The sequence below is a fragment of the Elephantulus edwardii genome, unplaced genomic scaffold (assembly GCF_000299155.1).
Source record: "Elephantulus edwardii isolate Elephantulus edwardi_28Jun2011 unplaced genomic scaffold, EleEdw1.0 scaffold00296, whole genome shotgun sequence".
Classification (NCBI taxonomy): Eukaryota; Metazoa; Chordata; class Mammalia; order Macroscelidea; family Macroscelididae; genus Elephantulus; species Elephantulus edwardii.
In genome coordinates this window covers 1,982,672-1,996,258 of record NW_006400046.1, presented here as the reverse complement: position 1 = coordinate 1,996,258, position 13,587 = coordinate 1,982,672, and the positions used below count along the sequence as shown (strand labels likewise).

General features: G+C 45.7%; 1 protein-coding gene across 1 annotated transcript in view; it reads right to left on the bottom strand.

Annotated features, from left to right (window-relative positions):
- CACNA1A (calcium channel, voltage-dependent, P/Q type, alpha 1A subunit) overlaps positions 1-13,587 on the bottom strand; it is a gene marked incomplete at its 5' end in the record, with an annotated part of 317,117 nt that overhangs the window by 127,707 nt on the left and 175,823 nt on the right. Inside the window, 4 exons of the mRNA XM_006900825.1 lie at positions 7,634-7,723; positions 9,956-10,012; positions 11,073-11,188; positions 12,855-12,958. Of these exons, the coding sequence (XP_006900887.1) occupies positions 7,634-7,723; positions 9,956-10,012; positions 11,073-11,188; positions 12,855-12,958 (367 nt within the window). The remainder of the gene's footprint in view (positions 1-7,633; positions 7,724-9,955; positions 10,013-11,072; positions 11,189-12,854; positions 12,959-13,587) is intronic.

The window sequence follows — 13,587 nt, the reverse complement described above, 5'->3', positions numbered from 1 at the left end:
ACTGAATTAAGGCAGTTGCATCATTTCCTGACACAGCCTCCATGGCTGTGAGAAAGAGAGAGGAGCTAAGGTTTTTGGCCTGTGCACCTGCAGGGTAGAGCTGTCATTCACTGAGACAGAAGATGCAAGAGGGGCAGGCTTGGAGGACGGGTCAGAGCTCAGGTGTGGACCAGTTTAGTCCAATTGTTTTTTAGTTAATTCTGACTTATGTGTGTCAGAGAACTCGGCTCCACAGGATTTTCAATGGTTGATTTTTCAGAAGTAGGTCGCCAGGTCTTTCTAAAGTATCTCTCAAACCGCTGACCTCTTGTTTAGCAGCAGATAGCATTAACCATTGCACCAAACAGGGACTCCTCAGTTTTGGACAAGAATGAGTTTATCTTCTCCTCAAAAGCCTTCAATTGTGTTCATTTATGTGCTCACTCATCTATATTCAGTTAAACATTTGTTCATTCATTGCTTGATCATTCACTCATCACACCTTTGCTCATTTATTCGTTCCTTCCAATTCTCCATTCATTCATCATTTGCTTACTAAGTATCCAGTAATTCATCTGCTCATTTCTTTGTTCTTTCTTTCTTGCTTTCTCTTCTTCCACTAATCCATTCAGCACGCTCACTGAACCCACCTCACAACAGCAAGCATGTTGTTGATTGCCTTCGAGTTGAGCCCAAGTCATAGTGACCCTATAACAAAAGGCCTGAAGCCCCTCTACAACTATCGATGTTTATTGAAGTTCATAGAGTTTCTGGAGGCTTGTTATTTAGGAAGTGGATGCCACTCCTGCTTCCAAACCTGTCATAGTATGTTACTGTTGTTATGTGCCATTGAGTCACCTGCAATGTATAGCGACACGATGTACAGCAGCTCTGAACCCTTCCCTGTCCTGAGCCAGTCTCACTAATTCCGACACATCAACCCCTGTGGGGAATACGGCTCTAAAGGCAGCCTGTGACCTTGCAGGACACCACTTCCTTTTAGCAAAATTCTAACCATATTGGCACCCAAGGGCCACACTGGTTCATAAAGGTTTTGTGAAAGTGAGAGTTATTGGTCCACAGCTGAAAATGGGGAGAATAAAAACATGGATGTCAGCATCTCTTGGATGAAAGTAACAACTGACATTCAATGAGTAGCTAGCAGGCACAAGGCTCTGTGGGAAACAGTTTACCGGCTAAGGCCCCAATCCTTATCACATCCTGTGGTACAGGAGCCATCACAATGTCCTCACCAGCATGAAACACAAAACCAAACCCAGTCTGTTGCTGTCACGTTTCAACTCAGAGTCAGCTGATGAACACGTGATAAAGCTCAATCATTTACAAGTGATGACTTTGCTGTTAAAATACAGAAACCAAGTGCCATCAAGTCAGTTCTGACTTACGCAACCTGAAGGGTAGAGCAGAACTGCCCCACAGCCTTTCCAAGACCGTCGTCTTTACGAATGCAGGCTGCCTCTTCTTTCTCCTTTGGTTGATCCAAATCTCTGACCGAGCTTTAACCACAGCACCTCCAGGGCTCTTGTCCCCATCGTACGGCTCCCAAAACAAGTGAATAGGTCCAGGGATGGAAAATGTGTTGAGCTGGTACTTGAAGCCCGTGTTCTTGGTCAACTCTCCTGGACCAAGAGGCCATGTGAGAAAGTAAAAAGGGGACATTTCTACTGGCAGCAGCTGGCCATGCCTGGTGGCTGCAGCAGCCCCTCAACAGGAAGGTCCTCCTCTCAGGCCCACCATGCCCCATCCCACAGGCACTAGGGCCCTGAGGGGCTCTTCACGGGTCTTCCCAGTCAGGCACTTCCAGCCTCTGTCGGCAGCACAGGAACAAGGGCTTGTGAATGAGACTCTTGGAGGTTGGGGAGGGATGCTCCGGGGAAGAGGAGCTGACCACTGTCTGTAGCTGCTCTCTGACGCCCTCCCTCGCTGGAGCCACTCTGAGGACCTCAGCCGCACTGCCCACTGGTGAGTGGCCAGTTACTTTCCTCCTTGGGCTCATTATCTTCACGCATAAATTGGGGACAACTGTATTTCTTATATTCCAGGGATGCTGTGAGGAATAATTATGTTAAAACACCTCAGTACAAAGCCTAACACATAATATATACTGGAAACAATCTACTGTAGCTCAAGACAGAAATCAAGTTCAGGTGCGTCTCCTTGAGGATGCCTTTCCTGATCTCTACTTGTACCTTATTCACTGAAAGGGAGAGGGATGGTACCCGAGCACCTCCAACACGCCAGGCTCTGTGCTAGCCAGACACTGTCACTTTGGTTTATGGCAGAAGCTGCGGTGGCAAATAGTGACATAGATGTTGGGATGCTAACCGAAAGGTTGGTGGTTCAAATCCACCATCTACTCCTGAGGAGGAAAATGAGGCATTGGCTACCTGTAAAGATTTACAGCCTCAGTAACCTGACGGAGGGTGGCCAGGAGTCAGGATGGACTAGGACAGCATCTATCCTGACGATATTCAACTTTGGTTCCTTTGTTTTCCGAGCTGCCTCTTCTCTATCATAAATCTATCATCTATCTATCTATCTATCTATCTATCTATCTATCTATCTATCTATCTATCTATCATCTATCTATCTATCTATCATCTATCACAAACCTACCTTGAACCTAGGCACTTTAGTCTGGGGCAGGGTTTTGCACAGAAAAACCCCTTAATCGTCAGTCATGGCTCCCTGCAATGCCTCCTCCAGCCAGATCCCTGCCGAGGTTAGATTTACAAGGCCTCACAAGCAAAGCCTCTTTTGGATTCTTCACTGATTAAATTCTCGCTGCCTTGTTCAGCTTTTAGACCCCTCGTCACCACTCCCTACACTTCATCACTGTTGCTTTATTTTTTTAGATTGCATGGTCACCATAAGGAACCCCGGTGGTGCAGTGGTTAAGTGCTCCTAACCTAAAGGTTGTCGGTTCGAACCCATTAATCACTTCATGGGAGACAGATGTGACAGAGCTGGAATCAGATGGATAACAATAGGTCTTGTCACCCTACCAATCAAACTCACTCTGACTTCTGGTAAACCCCTGTGTTCAGAACAGAACTGTGTGCCAGTGTGTTTAAAAACAGATTACCAGGCCTTTCTAGTTCCTCTGGGTGAGACTGAACCATTAACCTTCTTGTTAAAGCCCTTAAGAATTTATAGCAGTCAGAGTTTCTGCTGTTTTAAATCAGCTTTATTTCATTTTCTTAAGGCTGTAATCCATATTAAGTATGTCGTGCTTCAATCAACATATTTAATATGTTGTTTGAAAAGCTGAACAATGACTGGGGGATGATAGAAGGAGAACTGATGCCTTTGAGCTGTGATGTTGGAGAAGAGTATTTTTTAAAATTTTTTAAAGTTTTAATTTCATTATTTTTTGTGTGTACCGTCAAATCAGATCTGACTGGTACAGGAGGAGATTGTTCCTCCTTCTCCAGTAGAGCATCTGGTGGATTTGAACCGTGCACCTCTGAGACTGTAGTTGCAGCTTCTTGCCACTAGGCCACCAGAGCTCGCCTGGAGAAGAGTATTGAATGTATACCATGGACTGACTAATAAGAGAACAAACAGTTTCATCCTGGAGAGGGTGAGACCAGGCTGCTCCTTGGAGGCAAGGATTCTGAAGCTTTGTCTGATATACTTTGGACATGCTGCAAGCAGGAATCAGTCCTTGGAGAGGGACATCATGCTTGGGAGAGTAGAGGGGCAGCACAAGAGGGGAAGACCCTCGATGAGATAAGACTGATATACTGACTCGGGTAATGGGGGTAGATGTGTCAGAGACAATAAGGCTGGCTTAGGATAGAATGGGGTTCAGAGTTGTTGCACATAAGGTTGATATGAGTGGTAAGCGACTTGACAGCACATAACAACATTTAATTTTCTGATTTCAAAGGTAATGTAGACCATGAATTCATATATTGGAGAAAAATGTAATACAGAAGGGGAAAATCCATTGTGATCTTCCAATTTCCACATCTTCTTTATGTAGATGTGGAATTTCTTAACATTATTTTAAAAAATGGCATCATATTGTACATAGCATTGTCTAACATCCTTTTTGTTGTGTTGTTGTGAGGTGCCGTCAAGTGGTCGACGACTCACAGTGACTCTATGAACGGAAGGCCTGAGCACTGTTCATAGAGTTTCTGGAGAAAAGCCATTTCGGAAGCGGATGCTACTCCTGCTTCCAAGCTTGTTTTAATCGGGAAGCTCCACCAAACACTGTCCACCATGGGTCTCAAACATCTTTCCCACCAGTGGTAATCTTGCTATTTTGCATCCCAGTGTAGACTATCTCCGCTCTGGGACAGGGAGTCTGGTTTTTTATTTGTTTAACTCTAGAAGCAAAGCTACTATACGAAGGGCTGGGACAGAGTAAAGCATAAACATCTGTTCTTAAATAAAGCCAAATTGCACACCGCACAAATTTACCCCCCTGTCGCCAGTGACTGAGAATGCTCCTTTCCCTCTGTCTTTGCTCCACTGGCTTTCATGACTTTCGCCTTTTCCAGGATGACTGATGAAAAGGGCTACCTTGTGTGCATGAAGGGCAACTTTCAGCAGAACTTCCAGACTCAGATGGACTAGGAAGTAAGGCTTGGTAGTACATTTCTGAAAATTAGCCAATGAAGACACTATGGATCATAGCGGCAAGTGCTGGAATGTCTACTATAGGCCCAGGGTGCTTTTTGTTCTCTGCACTATGAGTTAGGGGCTGACTCGGTGGCACCTAACATCAACAATAGCAATCTTGTTCTTTGAGGAGATCACAGTTTGAGTACCAAAGCATTTTCAATGACTAGCATTCAATAAATATGATATGAAAAAAGTTTGCTCATCAGTGTTAAAAAAAAAGTTCTACCCTAGAGAAATCATAACTGCCACCCAAGCAGATATATGTACACCCATGTTTATTGCGGCTTTATTCACAATAGGAAGGAGTTGGAAACAACCTAAGTGCCCATCAACAAATGAATGGATAGAGAAGCTGTGGTATATTCACACAATGGAATACTATGTTGCATTGAAAAATAAGGAACTCATGAAATATTATACAATATATAATATACAGGTGACCCTGGGGGACATTATGCTGAGTGAAGTATCTCAGTCACAAAAGGACAAATATTGCAATAGGACCACTGTTGTAAAACAGGACATCGGGCTTGAGGGAAGACTGAGAAAGAGGGGATAAATAATGTATACTGCATTGAAACAAATGAGGGAGAGAACTGTTTAAAAGTGATACATGATTAGGTATTATTGTCATGACAGGAGTCCAGAATGGAGGCTACACAGTGGAGTGGACTTGGGGGGAGGGACTGTAAAACAACGAAAGAATTTTCAAAGAGAAGAACAAATTGGGGGGAGGGGGTGGACAGGGATAAAAGTGCAACAATGAATGACTAGAAACCCCTAAGTTTCTGTAAACTTTCATGAAAATCAATAAAAAAGACCCCAACAAAACACATAAAGAGGGTAAAAACAAAAAGTTCAAAACCAAACCAAACCAAACCTGAAGCTGACATTTTGGGAAAATATGTCAACCAGACCTAGCTGACAAAATGCACAGAGCACTGATGGAATGTTCCAGTTCCTGACACGTGCTCAAAGAAGATAAACAGGTATCTTCTCCAATGGAAACAGAAACAGTTCATCGTGACAAGAACAAGCGTGTTTTGGCTAGAAATTAAAAATGCCAATTAAAACCAGCTTTAAGGTATTATTACACACCTACTTAACCGGGGAAAGAAATTAAAATTGGCAAAATGGAATGGCTGGGGTGGAATGCCATGAACGTATGTGCGCTTGGCAGGTTTATAAACGGGTTCAATGTTTCCAACACTCAGAATGGCTCTGTGAATAATGAGTTGAAAAGCTGTTAATATCTTTGATCCTATAATTATCCCCAAGGAAATACGCCCAAAGGGTGGGGGGAGTAATTGTACATAAATGTTCACAGCAGTGTGCTTCGCAAGAGCAGAGACTGGAAACAAACTCAAAAACCATGAAAGAGAGTAACAGCAAAACAAACTAGAGTGTCTCCACCTGCTACAGGGTATGTGATTGGGAGGAAAAGGAGGTCAAAACTCAGTGCTAGGTTTTAAAACTCATCCAGCAAAAAAAGGTATGTTTATATCACCACTTAAGCTCTGCCCCTTGTAACCACAGCAGCAGTGCGGGAAACAGCCTTCCACACAGTCTCTGCTCTCACTGCCCATGATGAACTCCTATTCACCCGACAGTTCTAGGCTTAATGCCACCTCCTCCGAGAAGCCCTCCCTTACCACGTCCCACTCCGCCAGGGCAGGCTAGAGCTCCTTGTTCCCCTCTGTAACACCATCATCATGACATGTCATGCATGAAACTGTCTCTTAATTAATCTACTTCCAACCCTGGACTGCAGGTTCCACCCGGGCAGGGATCTTTGTCTTGTTTACAGCTGGACACCTGGCAGAGTAAGCCCCTAATGAGTAACAAACGATGAAGATACTAGCCAGACTCATTAGTACCAATTGCCGCTGGCCCGTGATTTCTGTCCGAGTATAACTGCTCTCCGCAGGACTTTCTGTGGCTGATTCTTCAGAAATAGTTTGCCAGGTCTTTCCTCAGAGGTGTCCCTGGGTGGACTTGAACCTCCAACCTTTCGGTTAGCAGACAAGCATGCTAATAGCTTTTATCAGCCTACCTGAAGCACTTGCTGCAGAAGGTCAAGGACTACTACAGCCTTCAGTATGGACTGAAGCTCAACCTCAAGAAAACAAAGATTCTCACCACTGGGCTGATTGGCTGCATCATGATAGATGGTGAAGAGACTGAGGTTATTAACAGCTTTAGTTTGCTTGGTTCCACATCCGCACTCCTGGTAACAGCAGCCAGGAAATTAAAAGACAAATTGCATTGGGGAAGTCTGCTGTCAGAGACCTCTCCAAAGTACTGAAGAGCAATGGTGTCTGTCTGGAGACTAAGGTGCACCTGATTCAGGCCCTAGTCTTTGCAATGACTTGCTATGCATCAAAGAGCTGGACAATGACTAGGGATGATAGAAGAAGAATTGATGCCTTTGAGCTGTGGTGCTGGAGAAGTACTGAATATACCATGGAATGCTAGGAGAACAAACAGGTTCGTCTAGAGAGGGTGTGACCAAGGATTCTGAAGCTTCATGTGACACACTTAGGGCATGTTGCAAGGCGGGACCAGTCCTTGGAGAGGGACATCATGCTTGGGAGGGTGGAAGGTCAGTGCAGGAGAGGAAGACCCTCGATGAGATGGATTGATTCAGTGACTGGGTAATGGGGTAGGTGTGTCAGAGACAGTAAGATTGACACAGGATGGAGGAGGGTTTAGGGCTGTTGTACATACGGTCATAGGTCACTCGATGGCACATAATAATAATAATAATAATAATAATAATAGTGCTTATTCTCTGCCATGTACTGATCTGCATGGTTTGTGTCGATTAATCTTTACTATATTTGAAGATAGGGATTACTCCCACAATGATGTAACCTGACTCACAGCACACAGGCCGAAGGGGAGAAGCCGAGACACAAATCCAGGCAGCCTGGTTCCCCGTCCATGAGCCCCTTCATCTCTCGGGGACGATGACAAACGGGACGCAGAAGAGACTCACCCACAGAGGCGATATCGGCCAGCTGATCCTCAGCCTCCTCGGGGTTGAGCAGGTCTGTCTTGCTTTTCTTTATGGTGGCTCTCCGCAGAGCTCCAACAATGGAAACATGGCAAGAGAACAAGACGTTACCCTTTTTGCATAACGGTGACAGTCACGGGCTGTGTGTCCTGCACTGGGTGGGATGCCGAGCTCTTTTTTTTTTTAATTAGAAATCTAGCCCTTGAGACAATCTGGGGACAACTGGAATTTCCCCGCCAGAGAAAGATGGCCTATCTCCTTTTGTGTGATTTACAGTTTCAGAAACCCGATGGAAGACCAGCTATGAGTCGGTCCTGACTCTTACAGCAATGAGAATGAACGAATGAAACTGGGAAGCCCATTTTACAGGGGAGGAAACTGGAGATTTCAGTAATCGAGGAGATTACTGACTACATCCAAGGGGTGAAGTCCTGCTCAGTCTGATTCTGGTCTGGACTCAATCACTATTTTTCCTCTGGTCTATTTTATTATTTTGTGTATGTGTACAATCAAATCATATCTGATTGGTACAGGAGGAGATTGTCCCTCCTTCCCCAGCAGAGCATCTGGTGGATTCAAACCACAAACCTCTGGGACTGCAGTATAGCTTCTTGCCACTAGGCTACCAGAGCTCCGTTATTTTTCCTGTGTTCTGTTTTGAGCTTTTTCAGAAACTCCACCTCCTAGGAGGCCTGAGACTCATGAAAAACAGTCCACTCTCTTTACTACTATGTATGCTTGACAAACTGGGATCGGGGCACCTCCACTCCCCAGCACTCAGTGCTACTCTCAAAGGAGTTCTCCAGGGGACAAGTTCAAGTGTACACAGCTAATAAAATGCCTTAGACACTCCCAAGGATAATTCCTTCTCCAACAAAATAGTGAACTTCACCTTATAACCTGCTGAGATAGGATCCCAGTTCATTTATGTCCTTCAAATCCCCTGGATTTTCAGTCACAAGTCATTACTATCTAACCAGACAGTTCCCATTTTCCCTACTGTGTGAGAAGATAATTCCAAGCAATAAGATGCATATTTTAGAAAATTATTATTATTATTATTATTATTATTATTATTATTATTATTATTATTATATCATTCAGTGAGCATTTCTTTCTGGTCTATCTCTAAATGCAAAGAGACTTCTCTTTGGTTTTGGGAGCTCTTACAGTAATTCCTACAGAGTCTACCCTTTACTCGGACCCAAGGTCCTGGAAGGCTGGGTTTATGGACATACTTTAAACTCCTTCTCCCCATTCATATTCAGGGTCTGCTTTACAAAGCGGGCTGTTGGAAGGAAACTGGTTAAAGCTCCTAGGGAGCTCTGGTGGCCTAGTGGCAAGAAGCTGCACTGCAATCCCGGAGGTACGTGGGTTTGAATCCACTAGATGCTTTGCTGGAGAAGGAGGGACAATCTCCTCCTGTACCAGTCAGATCCAATTTGATGGCACACACACAAAATAATAAAAAAACTAAAGAAAAAAAAAGATTACACTCCAGAAGAAGTAATGTACATTTCCCATTAAAGTACTTTGGAATTATAACCTACGGGAGCCCCAAGCGTCATATCCTTCTCACCTCCAGAATTTTTAATCAAGAGTCCTTGCTCTGTCTAGACAAACGTCTAACATGAGAGATAATAGCCCTTAACAATGAGGTGGATTCAAGGTGGAACTAGGACTAGTATTTATTTAGTTGGCAAATACAAATGGTGCTGTGTGACCATAAGCATTGCATTAAGTATCCTAATGACTGATTCAATTCCCACCGTCAGTCAGTAAGGCCAAAACAGAAAAACCTCATTGCTGTCGAGTTGGAACTGACTCATAGCTGACCCTCCAGCGGGTTTTGGGAGGCTCTAAATCACAAAGGAGAAGATTATCCCCCTTTCCCCCCTTGAAGAGCTGCTGGCAGCTTCAAACCACCAGAGAGGTGTAACTCCTTACAGACCTCACCACCAGGAGTTCCCTGGTCAATAAGGAAGGTACTATTATTACTGTTATGATGCCCATTTTACAGATGAACAGAACTAAGGGACAGAGTTAAAGAAGTGAGACACATAATTTAGAAGAGAGACCAGAAAATGCAAACCCCCTCCTGAAGTCCTGATATTTCTCAGGAAAGCAGATTCTTGGTGCTCCCAGATAAACCGGATCTGACTCGGGCTCTCGTTCCTGGCATGACTTGGCCCCTTGCACACTCCCTAGAGGCCCCTAGAACCAGAAACCTCTCCTCTTGCCCCTTGGCTCCACCAATCCCATTTGCCCTGTGACCCACCACCTCCTAGGGCTCAGAGCAGTTACCATCAAACGGATGCCTCTGCTCTCCATCGGTTTCGTCCTCGGCGAGGATCACCTCTTCTGAGGAGGAAGAACACAGAGTTAAGCCCCAGCACCTGAAGGACTTTCCTGAGGATGGGGTCCCTGGGACAGGGAGTGAGAAGGGACCTTCCATGCTCTCGCCCTGCCACCCAGCCAATCCGGATACTCAGCCCCACCTCAAAACAGTAATAACACTGGATAGAATTACTTCCATGGGAAACTTCACTCCAGAAAAAGGCCATGGCTTATGAACCTGCTTGATCCACCTCCATCACCCACCTGCCTCTCCTCTCCCACAATGCCTCACCCACTCAACCCTACCCACATGGGGCTACTTGCTATGATGCTCCCACTACAGGCCCTTTGCACCTACAGCTCCTGCTGTCTGCAAAGTCCCTCTCCTAGACACCCACACATTTCATTATTTCCTTCCAGTCTCTTCTCAGCTGCCCCCTTCTCCCCTGTCTGGACTGCTCCCTCCAACCTTTCTGTCCTCTGCTTGCTTTAGTTTTCTTTTCAGAATTTGAAAGCACTCAGTGCTCTGTGTACTTGTTTACTTTCTGTCTTTGGCCAGAGAAGGTAAGTCTCCGAGGATACAAATTTGGCCTGTTTGCCTGCCCTCCTCCTCCTCACTGCTATACCCACGCTGTTGGCATACAGCAGGTGCTGCATACACGTTGACCGAGTGGCTGAACAAATACATGTATGTCTTCCGTGAATGACACTCTATGCTTCCTAAGACATCTGTCTTGGATTATTTGCATACTCACAATTGCCTTATAACTTGCTAGAGTAAATGTGTCATTATCCCCATTTGATGTATAAGAAAACTGAGGCACAGGGAGGCGAGGTACTTTGGCAGGAGGTACCAGAGGTGAATGTAAACCAATGCCTGATTTCTCAGCTCAAAACTGTGACGTTGTCCCCACCCTGGTGATCTGAATATCGTACTCTGATCCCTGTTGCTGAAAACTGAGACTATTCGTTTAGTCTCTCCTCCCACTGTGAGCGTCCCCTCATCCCTCTTCAAACTACAGGCAGGACCCTGGGATCTGGTCTGGGATTTCCATTCCTGGGCCCCTCAGTGAAAGGGTCTCACCTGCTTTCGAGATCCACTCCATGTACCCGTTGAGCTCTCGTTCAATCTGCTGCTGCCGCCTCAGCTTCAGAAAAGCCCGTCGGTTCTCTACCCGCTCCCTTTCTTTGGCAAACTCCCTGTAGAAGCACAGAATAAGTGCAGGACCCGGCAGCTAGGGTCTGGGTACGTGTGTATGTGGAGTTCAGAACTCCCTGGCGGGAAACAGTTTTCCACGAGAGGAGCCCGCCTTCAGGGAAGACATCAGAATCTTATAGAGGGGAAGAGCTCTGCCAGTTTCACACATTTCCCCTCAGTTGGCACCACGGTGGAAGAAAAAGGAAAATCAGATGTGAGGCCGGACAAGGTCACCGCCACTGGGGGCTTCCTTCATTTTCAATGTCTTCATGATACTAACACAGCTAAGTTTTACATCAAGTGGCAACATGCCCTAACTAAAAACACATTTCCACCTCTCTTTTAGGTTAGGCTGGGTTAAGTCGGTGAAATATAAGCTTTACTTCCCTGACAGAGGCCCCACTTCTTCCTAGTGCCCTTTCTCCTCTTGTTTGGAACATGGGATGGCTGTTTTGTGAACCTGAGGTAGCAGCCATGAAACTGGAAGCCTTTGGTAAGAACAGTGGGAAGCTAGATGAACTGGGGTTCTCTGGTCCAGAGTTCACCGGCATTTGGGCGTGCTTGGAATGGTAAAATACGGTAGGGCCCAAGGGCCTGTTTTTCCATTGTTTTTTGCCAAACCTTCTTCTAGGTCGTATAGCCCTGGTGTGTCCACTTGCTGTACAGAGGTAACTTGTGGTTGCTGTGAAGCGGAACACTGTGACACTGATGTGTCAAATACATTAATGGTTACCCACAGTGGACAGGTTGGGTGGTGCTCCCTGATTAAACTGCCATAATAGCTTGCCTCCAGAAACCCTATGAACCTAGAGGAAGGATGAAAGTCACACAAGTGTTGAGGACTGTCATTCACAGGGTTGCTATGAGTGGCCTACGACTCGACGGCACTTAACAACAGATGAATCTAGGGTTCCTGAGTTGTACCATGAAGCCATTGATCCAATCCTCATATTTCTTGTGACAGTGAAGTTCATTTATATGACTGTTATTGTTGCTGTGTCCCGTAGAATGGAAACCGACCCACAGCTGCCCCTCTGGTAGTTTTCAGAGGCAGTTAATCGCACAGGAGGAGACTGCTCATCGTTCTCCTGTGGAGCAGCTGGTGGCCTCGAACCGCGTGCCTTTGGGATTGCAGCACAGCTTCTTGTCACTAGGCCACCAGAGCTTGCTTAAAAAAAAAAAAATAAAAACTCTTGGGTGGCAGGGGAGAGAAGGACAATATATGTTATGAAAAGGCATGGCCAAGTCTGTGCTATCATTATGTTTGGAAACAGAAAGGAAATCCAACTTATTGTTTTGAAATGTTAAGTTACAGAAAACAAAGTTCTATAGAATCTTCTCACTGGGTGTGTTACGGGTCTAAAAAGCTTGAGAAAATCTTTTGCAGGAGTCTGTACTGGACAGAAGTTCCCCTTCCTCTGGATGGAGGGAGCCCGTAACCAGAGGCCTAGCTCAGAAAACGGAGTAGATTCCACCTCTGCATGTCTATTCCTGCCTGGGTGATCCTTGTGGTACACAATTTACACGACTGGATACGGCTTGCTAAGTGGATTACTCAGAGCAAGGGAAGGGCCCCTTCTCTAGCTGGTGAGTGAGAACAAAGCTTGGGTGGCATTTTTACGGGCAGCGGTTGGCAGAGTGAAGGGAGGCGGTTTGGGGGGGACTTACCCTGACAGCACACCCAGCACGAGGTTCAGCATAAAAAAGGAACCAATGATGATGAGGGGGATGAAGTACAACCAGTTCCAAGTGTTCCCTGAGGCATCGTTGCTCTGTGGGGGTGAGGAGGGAAAGCAGGTGAGACTCGAGGAGGGCTGAGGTGTGACTGCACAGGTGCTTCCGAAGGGCTCTGTCCTCACACGCCCTCTTCCTGTGGCGTCCCAGGGCTCTGGCAGCCCACAACAAATGGAGACCCAGAGGTTAAACCAGGCAGAGACGCAAAGACTCCCACCTTCCTGGCTGAGGTATCCTTACAGGACCGAGGGGCCAGCATGAAACAGAGGAGGAGATCTCAGACCAAAGTCCAGGTGGAACAGGACATATGCCACACTTAAATATATACACGAGCCTCTACTCACTCACTCACTCGCCCACCCACTCATAGTTTCTTTCTCATAGAGGAAGTACATGATTTCGGTGTCTGCTGATGGCCTAGTTAAATCACCAAGCCAGCCAGCAGGGCTGTGAGCGTTTTCCTCAAGTCTCCCTCCTCCTCCATGGCCTGAAAATACTCCCCAAAGTTACCAGGCCATTTTTCAACAGGACACTGTGGTGACTAGAGAGTTAGGGGAAGATGGGAAGAATATGAAAAACAAAACAGAGAGAAAGAGAAATGAGGCTCTAAAAAAATAATTAAAGATACACACTTACAAAGTGCCCTGATCTTTGACAAGCATTGTGG